Here is a 19,896-nt window from a genome sequence, read left to right as displayed (position 1 = left end):
AGCAACAAATGATAGCACGTGGCGCGCAACAAAAGGGATGTTGATTGCACTCCATGATGTCGTTTTGCGTTAACAAAGTCGTGCGCGAGTGCGTGCGTACGTTGTCGTGGGAGTATAATATTCTTTTGTTACTAAATATGTATTTGACATTTCTCTAATCGAGAGTCAAAAATAGCCTAGTGAAGGCGTTCTTTAGTGACTCTTAAACATTTAAATGAAGGTCATACTAACTGTAACAAAGGTGTAGTCTCAGGATGTAGGACGACTTGACGCTATAAATTGACAATTGTATTTGACATTTGTGATTTTGATTTGGCGCAATATATTTACATAAAAAATGAGATAATGGGCATTTATAACCTTAATGTGACTCCTGCATGTTGAGAAAGAGAGCAAGGGAACAAAAAAACATTATTTAGGTTTATGTAGAAAATCTAACGCATTTTTGCATAAAAAATGTGAATCTGCATGCAGGGGGAGTAAATAGATGCGCCCTAGAAAATGTTTCATGTTTGTGCATAAATTACTTATTAAATTTTTTTATGAAGTAGAAATTTTATGTTGATGAATGCTTACCTTATAACTTAAGGTTGGTTATAAACTACAAAATTTATAATTGATTACTATTTTACACGTCTAGGGACCGTCTATATGGGCAACATAATATTTTTACTCCAAATATATTCCTCAGTAATGAAGAGAAGTGGAACCAAACCAAACATTTTAGTCTAAAGCCTGGATTATTTGGCTTATTCGTGGTAGCATTTCAATCCTACAAAAACCACCCGAAGTCCAACTCCATTTCCTATATTTTTTTCCTTTTAAGATCAGACGCGTAGGTATCCATAATTCTTCTACAAACACAAATGTTTCAAAGCGGTAAAATGCCTTCATAACATGTGACCCACTATCTTGTTTGCCTGTACTAATAGAAAAGTAATGCACTATGCAAATTTGCTCATCATATTTATATGTATATTACAAAGCTAAAGATTGTGTGTTTGAACACGCTAATCACAGGAATCAATGGGAATTTGTTATTCACTAATTTGAAGTTACATCTTAGTGCTATAGACTACTTTTATCCCAGAAAAATATTTATTCCAAAACCTTTTTCATGCGGGCAGAGACGCATTCAAAAGCCAGTTGAATAATGAGTATAATGGACAAACATTATTTAGTGAAAACAGAACGTAAATAACACCCAAAACAATGTCAACAATAAGAAAATGTCGAACATGCAGTAATTAATTAGTATAAGTATACAAATTAAATTAGGCATTAAAAATGTATTGACATCGCAGTCAAAATTAAAATATACATGAGCAACACGAGTGCCGATGGCCTTTTCAACTTACTTTTTAATTTCATCAATATTCACGAAACGAATATGAATATTTATATATTCATGTATTCTACAAACTCTATATAACTTTTTGTACAGGAGAATAGACTTTTGCCTCTTTTAACACGGTCGAGTTTGATTCACACTAAATCATATTAAAATTTGACAGCCGTCTCGATGTATTAGTCTTGATGTGTAATATATAGAGATAAAAATGAAATAACAAACATATTATAATGGTATACTATTCGTTGATCCCAGATTTTGGATTTCTGTGTCCCAAATTCGACTCAAATCCATTCAGTAGATTGCTTTACCTCTAATAAACATACAACGACTTCATAAACATTCACATGCTTACCATAAGCAGGATAGTGGGAACATTTTCCTCTTGTATGACAAATATTTTCGTACTGTGATATTTAGTTACCATCAGTTACAGCAATTGCTCGTTGGCGTTTTTAAAGAAATTAAGTTCATTGATTGTTTAGAGCTTAGATGATAGAAGACTGACAAAGACGTACATAAGGCGAGTGTACATGGAAGAACCGATAGGGTTCGACCGCACAGAACGTTCGAATATCAGATATCCGACATTCTTGGCCAGATCTAAGTGCACTGAACTGGCGGAAATGCACGAGAAGATTGAAGTGGAGAAAGCAAAGGAAGTCTGCCAGAATCGAGCAAATTGACAATCTGTAGTCTCTGCCTACCGCTATGGGATACGTGCGTGATACTGTGTATGTTTCAGTGATCTCACCATATAATAGAACATTATTTCAACTTACCACGCTTGATACTGGGAGATATATACTGGGATATAATACTATAGTACAAGTTTTACAAGTCAGTTAAACTTTATAGTTTGATCCTGGATCAAAGTTAGTACTAAACCACAGCTAAGCGAACCACCCTTAGGTGATCTATTGTAGAAAATAGACAGGGTAAAGTCAAATAACCTACGAATAAAATACATTTTAGCATGATTATTTCGGAACACGTTCGAATTTTAAAGTATACGATGGTCATAAAATATTACGTACTTTTATCTATTAAAACTTAATAAAGGTTGTTAACGAGTACTTAGATATTTTAACGTTTATTACCCATTGCTAGCTATACTGAAAACACGAAAACAAAAAAACACGTGTAATAAAACTCACAATGGCTGTTTAATGTAAAAGCGTAAGTTTCCGTAGAGCGTGTAAACAAGGTGTTGAAGTAAACTCTTGAAATGTATGGTGTGATGAAATATTTATTGATATTCGTGGAAATAGCACGTGAGGTACTACTCTATGAAGTATAGAGCGAATGAAAAATGAATGAATGATTAATGCCACGTTTCATGCAGTCGACTCGTATGTGTTTTTGGGGCGTTAATACTGTTACTGTTACTGAGAATATTCAACTTCCTTTAGCGGGAAATACTTTTCTCCTGAATTAAATACAATAACTTCATAACTTAAGAATAAGATATGCATAACTTTACCTCCTTGTAATATGCAAGACTCTTGCTAATGATTCTTCTATGTGCTGAAGCACCCAGAAGCATTTCGTTCTTCGAAGGGTTCTTATTTTTTTATACCCCCATTACCTGACTAGCTACCAGTTACTGTCGTCATTGATTTTAAAGCAAATGTCTTGTAAATCTTCAAAATGCCTAACATTGAACCTCCTCCGTGGCACAAACATATATATCAAGATCAAACGCAGATCCATACAAAAACGTTTATTCCGCGCACGTTAACATTGCGGTAGTTCCATTTTGTTTGACAACACCATAATTTCAGCGGGACAGTTGAAATGTCGGCTATTTGGCGCGCTGCGGCACGACGGCTGCGGACGTGACGTCACGCTTCGCCCCTTGGCCGGCAGAACTGGCCTAAAGAGTTAGAGGTCACTTGTCTACATTTACATGTGTTAATAAGGTTTTTATAAATAGGTTTACGGCAAAATGTGATGAATGAATCCTGCCCAATAATTGTCTATTTAAATAAATCATGCATGACTTTTTTGGTGCATTTAGAGGATATTTTCGCTTGTCAATGACCCACTTTATACTTCCATTTTCTGTTCACGGTTTATCTTAGATTATGTCACATATAGAATACAATATGAAATTGCAAAAGCTATCCATCTAAATCGAGTACGTGGAAACACAAATTGCTATCGAAGCAATATTTCTAAATGCCACCGCACTCTCGTCTCCTTATACGAAAATGTAATTCATCCCTTTGTAAACCTCAATAATATTTACACGAGAACAAAGGGGTAACTAAATTTCCGACACGCCGCGTCCAACATACAATAAAAGGCTGTCTTTTAAAAATAGAAAGAAAAGGGGCGATTTTCTTTCAGGCTGTATTGCCAGGACCGTGTGAGACAAAAGAACGGCTCGACAGTTGCAAGTTACAAAGAATACGTCAGTGTGATCAAAACCGGAGTTATGCCACAATATGGGAACAAAGAAGTATCTGTCTTTGGATTTCCTTTTAATTTTGGCGTGGATTTAACCATGAAGGTTGATTGATGCGTGCGTTAGCAAACGTGTTGACTGTGGAAATATGTAATACCATAGTATTAAGTACGACTATGAATAATATAAGAAAATATTACTCTAATAACTTATAGTGCTAAGTAGACTGCATGATATCCTTATTGTTATTTGACGTTGCGGGCCTATTTATTTGTATAAAACTGTCTAATTCATCTAAAACGCGTTCAAGAATTACATCTTTATCAGTCAATTGGGTAATGGTTAATTTTTATCAAACATAACTTAACAAACTCCAATAATAACGAAAGACTTTTATCTCGAACTACTCCCGAGAATACTTGACAAAAGAAACAAAAAAGCTTTTAAAACGAAAGAAATATTAACATAGCGCGACGTCGGAGCGTCCCGGATGTCTTGTCATTTTCTGCATGACGGCCTCACAAGGAATCGCACTACTTTAGGAGAAACCAAGCCCCGCTTTACTCTAGTTTCGTATGACAGTTCATCATATCAAGCGAGATTGACTTAACGGATTTAAAGTAGTCAGATTGCTCATAAAATTTGCAATTATTGGCAAAATAACACAATTCTTGCGTAAATCTATATATATAAAAATGAATTGCTGTTCGTTAGTCTCGCTAAAACTCGAGAACGGCTGAACGGATTTATCTTATCTTGGTCTTGAATTATTCGTGGAGGTCTAGGGAAGGTTTAAAAGGTGAGAAAAATTCGAATAATTGCCGGGAAAATCCTCAAAACAGCATTTTTCTATTTCCCATACAAACGTTTTCTAACTAATACGTAGAGTCAATTTGAGCTTTATTGCTATTGTATAAAGTTCACTGTTGTCTAAGCAATGTAGGTGTGTTCCTAACATCAAAGCAGTGTGGGTTGGAGCACAGAATATAATAATGTAATGTCGCGTTCTGAAACTCAACAAAAGTGATATCGCGGACCCGACTAAATTGAACAGTCACAAAATTTAATATATCATTAGTTATTTGGTTGGCTTCACGATATTATTTCTTTTGTTTTACTTTAAAATGCATGTTTTCGTTATGGACAATTTTTGAGCTACTTTTGCATATCTATACTTATAATAAATCTGTAGAGAGGTCAATTCTGTACATGAAATATATTTCCAAAATAACTGGGGGTGATTAGGGATAGATACTGATGCCAAAAATGCAATTAGTAAAAATTTTGTCTGTCTGTCTGTATAACCGTTATAGAAACAAAAACTACTCGACGGATTTTAACTTAACTTGGTACAATTATTTTTCATACTCCTGAGCTGGTTATAGTATACTTTTCATCACGCTACAATTAATAGGAGCATAGCAGTGATGGAAAATGTTGGGAAAACGGGAGAAGTTACTCCATTTTTAAGCTTCCGTCATTTCGTGTGCAACCTTAATGGTTAAAAGTTCCTTCGATTTCACCAGGATCCCATCATCAGACCCTGACCGGACAATCGGACCACCTGCATACCACCATAAATTAAAAAAACATCCCGACAAATTGAGCACCTTCTCCATTTTTGAAACCCGAAATCCACGCGGGCGAAGCTGCGGGCGGAAGCTAGTAATAAATAAAAAAGTATCCAACGAAAGGTAATAGGATAATCTTTGGAATTGACTTCGTAATTCGTACCTGAAATTTATAAGTGAATTGTGAATATTTTGTGAAGTAATCTTCAATCTTCGTCCAGATTTTCTACAATATGTAGGTATATATAGATATATAGCGACTGCTAATTTTTTCCTGATTTATATGTGTACAATGAAATTATAAATAAATATATAAATCTTAAATCATCCCGCTTTAGGTTTAGACTGCTTCTTTCATTAAATGATAAACGGTTCCAGCAAAAGATCCGTTCTGTCAAGTGCATTTGTTAGTTAGACGGACATGTCAGCATTGGACCAAGTACCTGCCACAATGATTATAACGTTTTTTTTTCCTATAGAAGTCCTCCCATTACCAAACTCTAAAGTAAAGTTAAATGTAAATAGGCGGTAAAAAAGTAAGTAGAAGACTCCATTCACTACGTTATTCATGAACACTTGGAGACCGCAGGGCTATTACTCTCACAAAAGCTTACGCTAGAAATATTACTGGTTTAGGCACATAGAATTTGATATAATGCAGGATATCCTTACAAAATTTAAAGAAAAAAAATACAAGTGGTTTTTAAAAATGTACAATTAATGTTTGGAATATTTTTACCAATTCTTTATTGCCGAGTAGAGATACGTGTTATGACGATACTACTTCTAAATTATTTTCGTCTAGAGTTCATTTAAACGATACTTGTCATTAACTTTATAGCCAGTACTGTATTTATCAATACATATTATAAAAGAAATACATTTTATAAAACAAAGTCCCCAAAAGCCGTCTGTCTGTGATCGTTTTTCTCAAAATCTACTGAACGCATTTTTGTGAGATTTTTACTAAAAGATAATACAATTCTTGAGGAAGGTTTAGGTTCATATAGCACATTACGGTTTTATATAAACTGATTTATATATAACGATTACTGTCGAATAGGTCGCGTAGTTGTAAAAAATCACGTGGGTGATTAGGCACAATGATTTCCGCGCAGGCGAAGCCACGGGCACAGCATATAGGACTTTAGTACTGATATTATCATATTATACATTCATAAACAAATAAGTCGAAAGCCCAAGCACATTTATGGAAACTGAAAACTCAGATCAAAGAGAAACTCCCCCATTCTGAGAATACTCGAAAGATAACTCCATTAAATATGTAAACATCACAAACAGTTATACCTAGTTAGTGTGGTGTCATTTGGCTCCAATTCAGACGGAGTCAAAGGCTTCGCTTTTAACCTGATTAGCCTTTTGAAGATAACTCTCAGTCGCGTTTCGTGTGTTTTGTAATACCACCAACTCTTTTGAGTCTTCATGTTATCTCACGTATTTTTAATTTTTTATATTATTTTATGTAATATTAAGGAATTGGTAAAAATATTGATTAGTTACTTCAACTGCTTTGTATTGGTTCTATTTACTTGGTAAATTTATATTTATGAAATTATGAATTAAAAAAAACTACTAAAGGAGTTGTTCCATACTTAAATATGAAATGTTTTAAGGTTATAAATTTATATTCATAAAATTGTGAATGAAAAAAAGCCGCGCATGCGTCTTTCTATATTTAAAAATGAAATGTATTTAGGTTATGTACGTAGCCAGTAGCCCTTCATTTTCCAAGCACCCGCAAAAACATAGATTCAACAAAATATTTATCAACAAACCGTTTCCTTATAAATATTTTACTTTTTGCAATATTCACCTTTTAACGTTACTACTATAAGAAACATTTCAAAATCACTGCCCCTTTCTGCATAATTCTTGCAGCAGGCACTAGACGGTGCCGGCCAATTTGTCTGTCAACTAAGTAATGGAGTAAAGTTAGGAAGAGATTATCTGTTCGCCATGTTTATATTTGTTGCAAACTTTCAAACTTTGCAGCCCATTCGATGCTACTTAGTATGTAAAGAATACAAGGTGTTTTTTTACACCTACAGGCGTAGAATTTCTGTTTTGCAACATTTGAGTCATATTTACTACTAGTTGTTGTTCGCATCACGAATATGAAAAGCCTTCTCTACTACAAAAGTCCCTACAACACTATGATACATAGCAGTGGCTTACTAGCGCCATCTATTAAAAAAATTGATAAAAAAATCAATATTTCCCATGGAACCAAATTATCGGGAGAAACGGTAGACTATGTCCATGACATGGTCTGGTCATGTGCCAAATTTCATCTAAATCCTTTCAATTGACAATGAGTTTACTACAAACATCCAAACACACAAACAACTAAACATTTTCACAAACTTTCGCATTTATATTATTAGTGTGATAAGAGAACAAGTTAAATAAGATTTATTTCTGAACGAAAATCCTTTTAGATAAATGATTTCTTGTTATTCTTAAGTTCAATCGCCCTCACCGTTCTTAATTTCCGTTATGGACTGCTGGGAACAATGAAGTTTACATTTCTGTGCTTTTAATTACTAATATTTTTACACTTTTGTTTACGATTACAAGTTTAAAAACATTTTTAATACGACTTTAATTACCACTATTGCTTTACACTACTTGAATGAATGAATGAACGACAATACTTTATTATACACCACATACAGCAAAATAAATTATTATAGGTTTTTTTAATACGTGAAACAATAGGCGGTCTTATTGGTCTCTAATCTCTTTTAGATAATCGGTACATGTAGTGAAAGACCAAATATAACAAAATTAAAGAATGAATTACCATTCAAGTTTACGGGTAAGAGCATCTGCAATGTTAAATCTTTTCTCAATAGAAATATTATAATTTATAACCCAACTATCAGATCACATAGCATGATTGTATAAGACACGTTTTAAACATAGCTACGGTTATAATATGTATTTATATAATATTCTTTACATAATACGTGGAAAATGCTGTGGTTGTTACATTAGCTAATTTAATTTATATTAAGTTACACTGTTAAGTTATACATTTTATTGTAACAATGTTATTTTCCCAAATAAATAAAATAAAAAAACGTCTTTTACGGTTCGTGTACTAACTCTCATTCGGACTGTTGCTATAAACAGATAACTGCTTGGGGCACTACGGCAGACTAAAAATAGAACCAAATGCTCTAAGAGGGCTTTTGTAAGGCCAAGCCTCGGCTTAGAGGCACTAATTAAACATGAATTAAAGAAAAACCGACTGAAGTAACAATCCAAATTCATAACTTGCTTCAGGTTAAGAATTAAAGTTTATTTATTAATGAAATATTAATTAAAGTTCATTTAAAAGGAATATTAAATATTTTTGTGGATTAGATTCTCGTGCCGAATTACGATTTGTCAAGTTGCGACTTGCGACGCAAACGAAAATGCATATTTTTTTTGTTTTTTGTTAATTGTCGAAGAAATTGATTCACGGTGTCAACAACCGCTCTCCATAACATTTAATTAACTGAATCTAACACACGCACATACAATAATGTATTATATTTATATTATCATTGATCTTAATCTTAATCTTAATCTTAATCCATTGTTCTAAATCTTTTATTCAGTTTTTAAACAGGAACTCGGGGCGACGGCTTAATGTAACAACACATACTTTATTGAGTACCAGTAATATAAAAGAACAAGAATGGTAGTCGTAATCAACCAAAATTTTGAGGCAGGCAGATACACACATAAAAAAAATCTAATTTACCTCGCAATGTAGCCAGATGGTTACAAAGCACAAATTTATTTAAATTTATTAGCCAGCTGCAAAATAATAGCCAAGCTGCTTATCAAACACTAATGAAAATCTTTAACCCAATATTGGTCCCAACAGCTCCAACACTACACTATGCAATGCGTGAGTCGATGCATAAAATTCTCCAAGCTTGCGGAACACCTAAGCTCGTTACGCGGTTGTTATACGCCGGAGCAATCAAGCGAAAACCATTTCGTCGGCGCCTCTCTGAGAGCTCGTTTGCGCTATTTGAAGCAAGACACCAACTCCAGAAGATTTAACTATAGTACTAGTATCGTGGGCGAATTATTTACATCGTGTGAAAGATTATAGAAACTCTTTTATTGAGAGATAGATCACATAAAGGACTGAACACATTTTTCTCGTGCAATGTTTATCACAGATTAATGGATAGGATAAAAGAATTATCTATGCTAATGCTGTTTGTAACGTGCTACAAACCAGGACATTAACAGCACATTAATTAATATTTTACAAAAAACATTCAATGATCTCTAAACTTCATTTGATCATTTATTCCGACTAATGAGGTTTTAATACGCAATTGCGTAAGTATAAACATTAAATAACTGTATTAACTTTACTTGCCTTAACATCGGATATAAACCGCTATTTAGGTCACATCCTTGAGCAAAATAGAAAATAGCGAGCAATGCGTGAAACAGATATAAAGAAAATTGAATCGCAGAAAATATTATACAAGGCAAAACATAAACAAAGAGATATCATATTGCGTTTCAAAATTATACTTAGGATATTTGTGAGCAGTGAAGGTAAGAAAGAATGACAAGTTATCATTAGGGGTTCGTTTCCACACTGACATAATTGTCATAAAAAATTATGTATATTTTTATATACAAATTAATTATTATATTTTTAGCAATTCCTTGATATTAAGAGACAGGATAATCTTGTCAAACAGTACAGCAACCTTACCCACAACTTTAGGACAAAGGAAACTAGACCGTTTTTTCCTAAAACTTACGACAAAATCTTATGACGCCCAGCAATAACACTGTGTACTTTGTCCTTCAAATTGGAAAACAAAAGAGATGCGCACTGTAATTAATGCACAACACTACAATCTAACTTCCTTTACATGAATGAACTCTGTTCTAAGCGAATGCAAATCGCTTTGCTAAATATAGTGCAAGGAGTAACCATAGAGCGCTTAACACGGCTCAAGCACTGTTGCCACTAGATATCCAGCGGGGTCGAGGACTTAAAGAGCTCTTTAAGGCAGTTTAACTTGAATTCTTTGCCACTGTTTCAGTCACCTAGAGACAGAATTTTTACGAGGATACGTCATTGTTTATTGAAAATAACACACAAACGCACACCACGTCTTTATCCCTGAATAAGTGCAACTTGGAACCTACTTTTCGCCTATGTATTCCGTCCCATGATGTGATAGAAACCGAGCCTTTTGAGATATCGGGCACGAATTCTAGACTCCAGACTGATACTGAGCAGAAAAACCCAATATAACGTTGCCTGACCCGAGATATAAATCCGGGATCTCAGAGCGGTGTCGTAAAACATATTTAATGCAACTATGCCATCGAGACAGTTATAAATAATCATCAATCATTAAAAATACACTTATCAAACATTTGGATGGCTCTATAACGTTATCAAAAAACCATGACGATGAAATATAAATATTTATTTTTAATTATAACGCCCTCTTGAACATTAATGCATATCTCTAAAAGGGTACCAGAGGCTGTAAAATCAGTAAAAAACTACCTACGTTAATACAAATTTTAGGCTTTATCCCACTCGTAGACTATTCATCTGATAAAACGCAAGTAGCATTCCATTGTAAATTGTAACAATCACGGAAGCAAATCAGAATCTGAATAGTAATCCGTTATTCTATAATCTATTGAACACAGGTTCAATGTCGTAGATCGACTTATTGGAGCGTGCGTCGATTGTATCTCTGCATCGAAGACTGGTACAGACTTATACCACGGATGTTAAAGCGATAGTTTTCATTTTATCGCGTATCTGATCGATATTTGTCGAGGCAGAGGTGAAAGGATACAATGATCGGTTCTTTGTCGTGATATTTTCTTTTCATTCATAAAATACAATAGAAAGCGCTTTTCGAAATGTTGACGCCAACGTACTCTAGTTTCAATAAAGACAAAAGGTTTGAAAAGAGGTGATGTACTGAATGAGTCTCATTAAATAAATACGTGCCCGAGCCTAGCAAAACTATTTATTGTTAATTGTCCGCGCTTCCGCTCGCCGCTATTCATATAAACATCTTATGGAATTTATGTTATCCAAATCGAATATACTTCATGCCCAAAATGAAAATATAAAGCCTATAAAAATCATAAATTTTCTCCATTAATTTATTGAGTAATTTTCAATTTATTATTGTTTTAAATTTGTAACTCGTGTCATGCATAACAAGGAATTTATGTATTTGTCTCATAAAGAAAATACAAGAGGCACATTTTTATGACTGCTTTTCGCAGACCTCTGAAGTGATTATTCCGAGAAGTGGTCCTCGCGACTTAAAATACTGTCCATGTACCACTACATTTTAGGTTCAAGGTTTAAGAATCATTTATTTTTCATAAGATTATAAATTAATCACTTACTGAAAAAACTACTTAACATAGTTATTCTATACAGGCGAAAATTTATAAAGATTGCAAACTATTACTATGACAAGTAAATTATTAATAACAATGATAACTAAATTTACAAATAACAATTTCATAGACATGAATGGTATGGTGGTGGTACATTTTGATAAATCAAGATCAACAATTATTCATAACACCAATCAATATAAATACACTACAAATGCAATTACAAACAGCAGAATCACATTTTGTGCAAGTACAATAGTATTTTATGCAAGTCCAATAGTATTTTGTGCAAGTTGAATAGTATTTCGGTGGGTAATTTTGTGTAGGGATACCCACCAGAGGCACCGCGCGGCAATATTGAAACAACTCGGAATAACAGTTTACATCGTAACTGGGCCAATTAGACGAAACAATTAGTCAGTTAATCACCGAATAAACTTCTAAAGTTAAATTATAACTACTGTATTTGTATTATTTAATTTTTTTTTTGTCCTATGGCCATTGCTGTATCTGGAACTTTTTTTTTATATTTTTTTTATGTATATATATATATACCAAAAAGATCAGGTACTTTGTTTTAGATTCGTTTATAGTAAGTAAGTTACGTAGAAACCAGTTTTGAACTGTGTTTAAATCGGCTTGTGCTTGAACTAAACTGTCTATGTTCGGATCAAAGTAAAATAGGCATGTGTCATCTGCATAAAGTGTTAGGTTTCCCTTTAATTCTATCTCATCCAAGTTATTGATTTAAACTAAAAACAAAATTGGCCCTAGGATCGATCCTTGTGGGACGCCACACGTTATTAATTTGGTGTTGCTTTTATACTGTCCAATTTGTACAATTTGGTACCGGTTATCCAGATATGATCTAAACATAGCTAAAGCATTGCCTTTTATCCCTGCATGTTTATAAAGTTTTTCAATTAGTCGTTTATGGCTGGCTCAAAGGCCTTTTTTAGGTCAATAAAAAATACGCAATACAATATCTTTTTTGTCGATAGCGACCTTAATGTCAGTTATCAGATCGATTGTAGTAGATAATGTATTAGATTTGGGTCTGAAACCGTACTGGCATTTGCTAAGAAAGTGTATAAAATCTAAATGTTCAGATAGTCTCTTATGCATCATTTTTTCAAAAACCTTTAAAATAACCGGGAATACTGATATAGGTCTATAATTATTAGGCTCTTGTTTGTCGCCACATTTGTATATCGGGGTAACTTTTGTTATCTTGTAAGAGTTAGGAAACACCCCTTCCGCTAAACACTTGTTAATACATCTACTCAGGGGTTTCGATATAATATTATTTATACTTTTAAGTATTTTAGCAGTTATGCCATCTACACCTGAACTAGTGCTAGATTTGAGATTTTTAATTATTTTATGGATTTCTTGTTCAGATACCATCCTTAGTTTTGTAAGTTCACTGGTATTTTTATGTTGCATATTATTTATAATATGGTAATATTCAGATTTTGGTGTTTGTATGTATTTAAACGTCTTGCTTCTTAGCTCTTTAAGATTCTGCTTTATTACTGTGTTAACCGGATCACTCATAGATTTCTTCCATATTGCATTCCTATTTTCAATTGCATTTATAATGTCCCTGTTAATCCAGTCTTTCTTGGATAAGTTTAAGATTTTTGTTCTATTGGAATTATTGTGTTGTATTGTTCTTATTAACAGTTTTTCAAGAGTATTATAATCACTATCAAAATTTGTAAACGAAACAGCAATAGACTTATGCAGGTTTTCATAGTTTACCTTCACATAATCAATTTTTCGGACAGGAATTGGATGTGTTCTTTACATCTCAAAGTATATATGTTTATGATTAGATATTGATGTTTCTAGTATAGCCAGATGGAAAGGATGATTTTGAATATTAGTGACTATGTGATCCAAAATAGTATTTGAATCTGCTGTTTCTCTTGTACAATGTTGTTTATCTATTTTGTTCAATATATAATATCCATTTTGACGAAGAGTATTCCTATATTCTGCTATTTCTTTCTTCTTTTCTAACAAGTTCAGATTAAAGTCACCTAAAAGAATTGCTCTTCTCTTTTGTTCTAATTGATCAGACAGTATATTCAAAAAGTCGTTTGTATTGGTTCGTTCACGTTTATATATAACACCGACATCCAGACAAAATTTCTCTACATGTACCCAAAGGTAATGATTATCATCTTTACAGTGATCTTCTACTAATTAGTAATCGCCTCCCCCCGACTTTTTGTTCTATAGTTAAAATAGTGTGTATGGATTGGTATATGTAGGTTTAAGACTTCATGTTCCGATTTTATCCATGTTTCAGTTATTATTACAACATGAATTTTGTATAAAGCATGTAATGCACATTTCATCTCATCCAACTTACCCTTTTTAATAAGACTTATGTTTGTATACATGATGCACAAGGACTTTTTATTTCTATGGATACCTTCGTAACTTCTTACCACTTGATACATTATAGGTTCGTTACGGTAATTTAATTTTATAGTTTTTATTGGTTTTTTGGCTTTGATTTCTGTCACTTACCCTTGCATTTGTATCTTACTTTAATATTTATTCATGTTGAATAACAGAACAATCTCGAAATTATTGGTGAAATTCCGTCATGTTCTACGGTCGATATTCTGTTAATGATTACGATCGTACCAAAATTTAAGAAAAGAAACTAATGTAATAGCCTTGATAACATTATTGATACAGTAACAACCTCTCCATAAATAGACGTCGTTTTTTAAAATTATAAAAAAACGGCATCGTCGATAACTAGTTAACTCTTTTAAATCAACATCTATTGTATGTTCGTCATACCGTCTTCTAAAACAACATCCATTTTATCTTCCTCATACTGTAATGATAGAGGTAACGGGACAAACACTGCGCAGTTCGATTATAAAAGACGTAATAGTCATATTTATAGATGTAATGACGAGGAAAGAACCTATTACGAGTCGCATAACTCTCGAGAGGAAGCCATCAATCAACTATTGGCTCTATCCAACCGCTAACATATGTCATTAATAACTATATAGAGTCAACGGTTATTAGGATTTATGCAATGTTATGATAGTTCGGAGAATTCGGTTGTTGTAGAATAAATTCTGAACTGGGTCCATATTTGATAAGTGGTGGGATCGGCCTGATACCTCAAGTATTATTTTTTTAATCCTACGAACCTTTATGTCTAAACTATTAACAATTTGATACGCCTAATTCTAACATGGAGTCAAATCGAAGTCAGTTTGCACATTTTCGGAAACCCTATGTTAAACAGTGAACGTCTTGTGGCTGATAATGATGATTTTATTATGTTGAATTTTTTAATGTTCAACGACTTTTTCAAGATATATAGATGTTAACTTAATTTCGATGCTATCTATTCAGAGTTATGTTACAAACAACAGATAATCAGAGACAGGCAATTCTATTATTTTTTTTTTGTGTATTTGCTGTTTGCATAGCTTTTTATTACTAGCAATTAAAACAAGCCGGTTTTTATGCTCTTCATTTCTATGCTTTTATGATTTTGACGAATTTTGATAATATTACTGCATTTTATATTTATTTCTCTTTGCTATCTATATATTGTAAACTAGATTAGGCCGAGGGCTCCGCTCTTATTCATACCTTTTATCGGAAAAGGGTCCTACTGTACCCTTGTCCAAGATAACAAATAATCTATATCCAGAGTTTGTTCTGTGCCAAATTTCATATAATTCTACTCAGTTGTTTGTGTATTTATTACCAAGAAGCACACACACATCCGAGCCTCTTCACAATCTTTCGTATGGTATTAGCAAGATATTGTTCCCAAACGCGAGCATCTCAAACTCCTACAGACTGCTCTACATAAACTTCGGTAGAATTGCCTTCCCTAATGCAGGCAAGTTTGTTATCGACAAATTTACGACAATAATCCATGTTGCAAAGGATTGTCGCCCAAATTGAAAGCTTTAATTTACTTCCAACTTGATTCAAATTTCATGTCGTGAAAAATGTTGATCGATTTCATAATTATTTCAGGGTTAGGTTTAAATATTTCTACTGTGGGAGGTAGAGAAGGAATTTGTAGACATAGTAAGTCTTGGAATATGTGAATGATATACATTTTTAAGATTTTATAATAAAACGTTTTAATCCGTAGCGTATTCTGAAATCGAAGTGATACGATAATGTATACTTTCGGAATATGTGAATCTGGCAATATTCGTCCGATTAAATGCCAGATCACGCAATATCGTTTTTATCTCCGAATTGGCATAACGTGAAACATGCTGGCATTGCTGTCCTATTTTCAACGCTATCTAGATTTTCTACATATGCCATACTTGATTTGGAATGGAAATTACTTTCTATAAAAATATTGTTTTATTAAATAATTTCACTTTGATAATTGGTATCTAACAGATTTTAATATTAGTGTATCTATTTGTTTCAGATTCAGAATGGCAGCAAATCGGTCCTGATTAATTCAGTGTAAATAAATAGGTCTATTTCTAAAGCAATAATCCAATTTTAACGTAGAAACCCCGCAGTGTCATAAGTGCTTGTATCATTAGCCTTAGGGTAAATAAATCATTACCAAATCTTCCATTAAGTGATAATTGTGACGTTGCAAAATGATCTCTATTATTGAGATGTTGGAGTACATAATCGGAAACCGCGTGAGCGCAAGTACAGTTGGCAAAAATAGAATTTGAGAAGAAAATAAAGAATGGTATTGAGAAGATGCCGCAGCGCGCGTCTACTTCATCGAGCCTGATGCGACCGTTCGTGGTGTTGGCTCTGCCCGGAATGTATTTGCTGTACAAGTACAATCAGTACCGCCAGCAGCAAATGGAGACCGCGCGGCGCCGCGTCACCGAGCGGGAGCTTATGCATCTCAACACCAAAATCGTGAGTAGACTTTATTAACAGGCATTACGATGGAATTTGCGATGAAAAGGATTTTAAATACCTCTTAATGCCTAATCTTATCTCTGATACGTCATTAGGTACATGAAAATTACGTGCTTTAAGTGGATGGAACAATTTGTATTAAGACTTGCTAAGAACTTGTATTTACTACAAATATTGAGTATATAATACCAGTGTTACACCTCAATATAGGCTAGTTTCGCAGTTTTTGTCCAAGTAACGTGCGAAGGTCGAGTGTGGACGTCGGGGGACGTCATCAATCTTTCACGGAAAACATTATTCACTGTTCGTACTATTAGGTAAACGTTCTCACCGACGTGGCAAAGTTCAAGAATAATTTCAAAAAAATTCCAGCACTTCCCAGAACTGCAGATATGTTTCACATTTTTTTTCATTGGACTTCACCTTTATAAGTACTTCGTGATGGTTCCTTGCCCTACAATATACTGGAAAAAATACATCGTAACTATAATTATAAATCTAAACATGTATCCACAGTTCGGTGTAATTGAAGCAATATTTTATTTCAGAATATTAAGTTGATGAAAGAAAATAACGTTAATAAAAAACAGCAATTTTCAACGATTCAACGTAAAACTACAAATAACCCTCAATTTATAACCATCTAAGCACAAAAAAGCCATCAAATACACACGGCATAAATAAATTTCGAGCCCCAGTTTGCATTCGTCCCTCGATGTCTTTACCAAGGCAAGCCATTGGCAAGGACTGAAAGCGCAAACGCGACCTCTGCCATGTAGGTGTGCCTGAACGCTAGCCCTGATTCACACGCGATGTTTACACATGACTCATGCATACATAGATATATTCACGTCTTTTATGCACGAACGGGTAGGCAGAGGAGCGATTGCACCTACTTATCTCCATGCTTTTCTGTACCATATCAGAAGTGAGTGTACGGCTATATCGTCCATCGGGCACAATTTTTACAAGGTTGGTACTGAGAACGACTACCCGGTATTAATCTGCGGTACCTGAGGATGGTATCCGAAATCCTCAAGTCCTTCGAAGTCGAACCTCTATACAATAAAGGAATAACAACGAGGTAGGTGTTGACTACACACGTGACTCAGTGTTTACTACTTGGAATCCTAAGTAAGGACATATGCCTCCGAATTTAGATACGTGTGGGAAATTCAGTGAATGCATTCTGTACACGGTTTTATTTCTTCGAAAGAATATACTTATTTTGTTGTTTTAGACAGTTACTGCAAGACATAATTTCAGATAGACCATGTACAGGACAAAAATATAACAACAAAACAGTTAAGCTTATAAATATATCTCCGTTGGTTGATGCAGCAACTCACAAGCAACTCCTATTAGTAACTATATCATTTTAAAACCATATGTTATAAATATATACGTATATTAACACACAACAAATCAGTTACTACACACCGCAGTATACAACCCAAACCATTTTCAAAAGGGTCTGAGCTCGTAAACGAAAGGTTTACGGCCACTAGAAGGCACTAATGGGACAAACGGACCTTGGACGAAACACACTTCACGTAAACCAAAGAACCGCGCTGCCCTCTCAATTTCCTGACGCAGACAACTTGATGGATTACTAGCCAATCTCGTGTTATTTTTAATTAATTAGATCAATCGATTAGTGGTTGGCATTGTCATTATTTTCGTTATGTTCTTTCGCTTTGGGAAATATTATGGGAACGATACAAAAGATACTAACATTAAAATATATCATCGTAAATGAACCAGGTGAAATTATACGCTAAAATGCCTAGGCTTGTTTGTTACTAAAATTAAAATTTGCAATGTAGTATTACAGTGAATAGTGAAAACTTTATAGTGAATTAGTTAATTGTAACTACCTTCCTGCTAGACAAAGAAGGAAACCGATCACCTGACGTTAGGACCTACAATTGTCCCTAAAAACAAGCACTGCCCTTCGTAAATTGCAAATTATAACAAACACCGCACTGCGCTGGACAACTGGAATTACTACATGTTGATTCAAAACGACCTACCGCGTAGTTATTTTTATCGTTCATTTAACCGGTTCAAAATGACATGTATCTTTAGATATATTTTCGAGATGATCATTCATTTGAACCAGACTGACCTTTATTCTGACAAGCATTCAACTCGCAAACTCTCACACCCAGTGGTTTAGAAAATTCAAGCTTAAAGTTATAATTAAATAACAAAGCTACCAGTGCTGTCAGTTTCTGTATCAAACATCCATTTGGAAGTAGGTTGGCAATGGAGTTAAACAGCGGAAACTCCATTATTATAAGATTACATCGTGAGGTGCGCGCGGCGGTTGCCTACTCAGCTAAATTCAATAATTGGTCGTCCCGTTATGACGCTAAGTGAAATATTTTCAATAATATGCAGTATTTTCTAGATATACTTACTACACTTAAACTTTTACCTTTTTCTTCCTTAACAACTTTACTGAAATATGCGACTTGAGTCACAAAATATGAGATTCTCTCTTCAAATTTACTTTTGTTGGGAGCTGGTTGCCAACTTATTTCCCGGTCTGGCACGAACTTCCCTAACATAAAACATTCAGTATTTTTGTACGTTTGTTCTTATCAAAACGTAAACTTTACTTAGATTCGTATTTGTCCATCATACTGTTTTTATTAACATATTACATAAGCATGATGTATCCTCGTATCTCTGAAAGATTCTGCTGAACATCTTATCATCTTACTACTAAGAAATAAGTCATTGTACTTGATCAATTTTCACTTTAACTCTTAAAATATAATTATTTCAACACAAATTAAAAAACTATGTTTCACCAAATCAAACAATTCAAACTAATTCATTAAACAGAAACTGATTTGAACTATCCTAAACACTCATTCACAAACTGCAACCTCAAAAACCATCACAACAAAACACATTCTCACAAAATAACATCTTGAATTCAACGTAGCAACTGCAGATGAAAACTGTTGATTAAAAGTAAACCAATTTTAGAAAGACTAGGCAGGAAATAGGGCAATAACGGCCGAGTATGCACTATAAATACTACAGTGTCAAGGCAAAACGTTGACACCTCTAGCTTTCCCTCTCGACGATCTATTGTTGTCCACTATAAATATCGGAAGCTTTGTCTTCGAGCATCAATTAGTATGGAATGATTAATAGATCGGATAGAGATTTTAAAAACGTTAATTATCATCGATGGTGAATTG

At 33.9% G+C, this 19,896-nt stretch overlaps 1 protein-coding gene across 3 annotated transcripts in view; it reads left to right on the top strand.

Annotated features, from left to right (window-relative positions):
* Window positions 1-19,896, top strand: part of LOC115444362 (pre-mRNA-splicing factor CWC22 homolog) — an 80,661-nt gene that overhangs the window by 6,608 nt on the left and 54,157 nt on the right. For all 3 annotated transcript variants that reach the window (XM_037437064.1, XM_037437062.1, XM_037437063.1), the window contains exon 2: window positions 16,218-16,675. In XM_037437064.1, the coding sequence (XP_037292961.1) occupies window positions 16,508-16,675 (168 nt within the window). In that variant the 5' untranslated portion in view covers window positions 16,218-16,507. The remainder of the gene's footprint in view (window positions 1-16,217; window positions 16,676-19,896) is intronic.

Source organism: Manduca sexta, chromosome 10 (assembly GCF_014839805.1).
Source record: "Manduca sexta isolate Smith_Timp_Sample1 chromosome 10, JHU_Msex_v1.0, whole genome shotgun sequence".
Lineage (NCBI taxonomy): Eukaryota > Metazoa > Arthropoda > Insecta > Lepidoptera > Sphingidae > Manduca > Manduca sexta.
The sequence above is the reverse complement of the archived record's forward strand: the minus strand, read 5'-3'. Positions and strand labels throughout refer to the sequence as shown.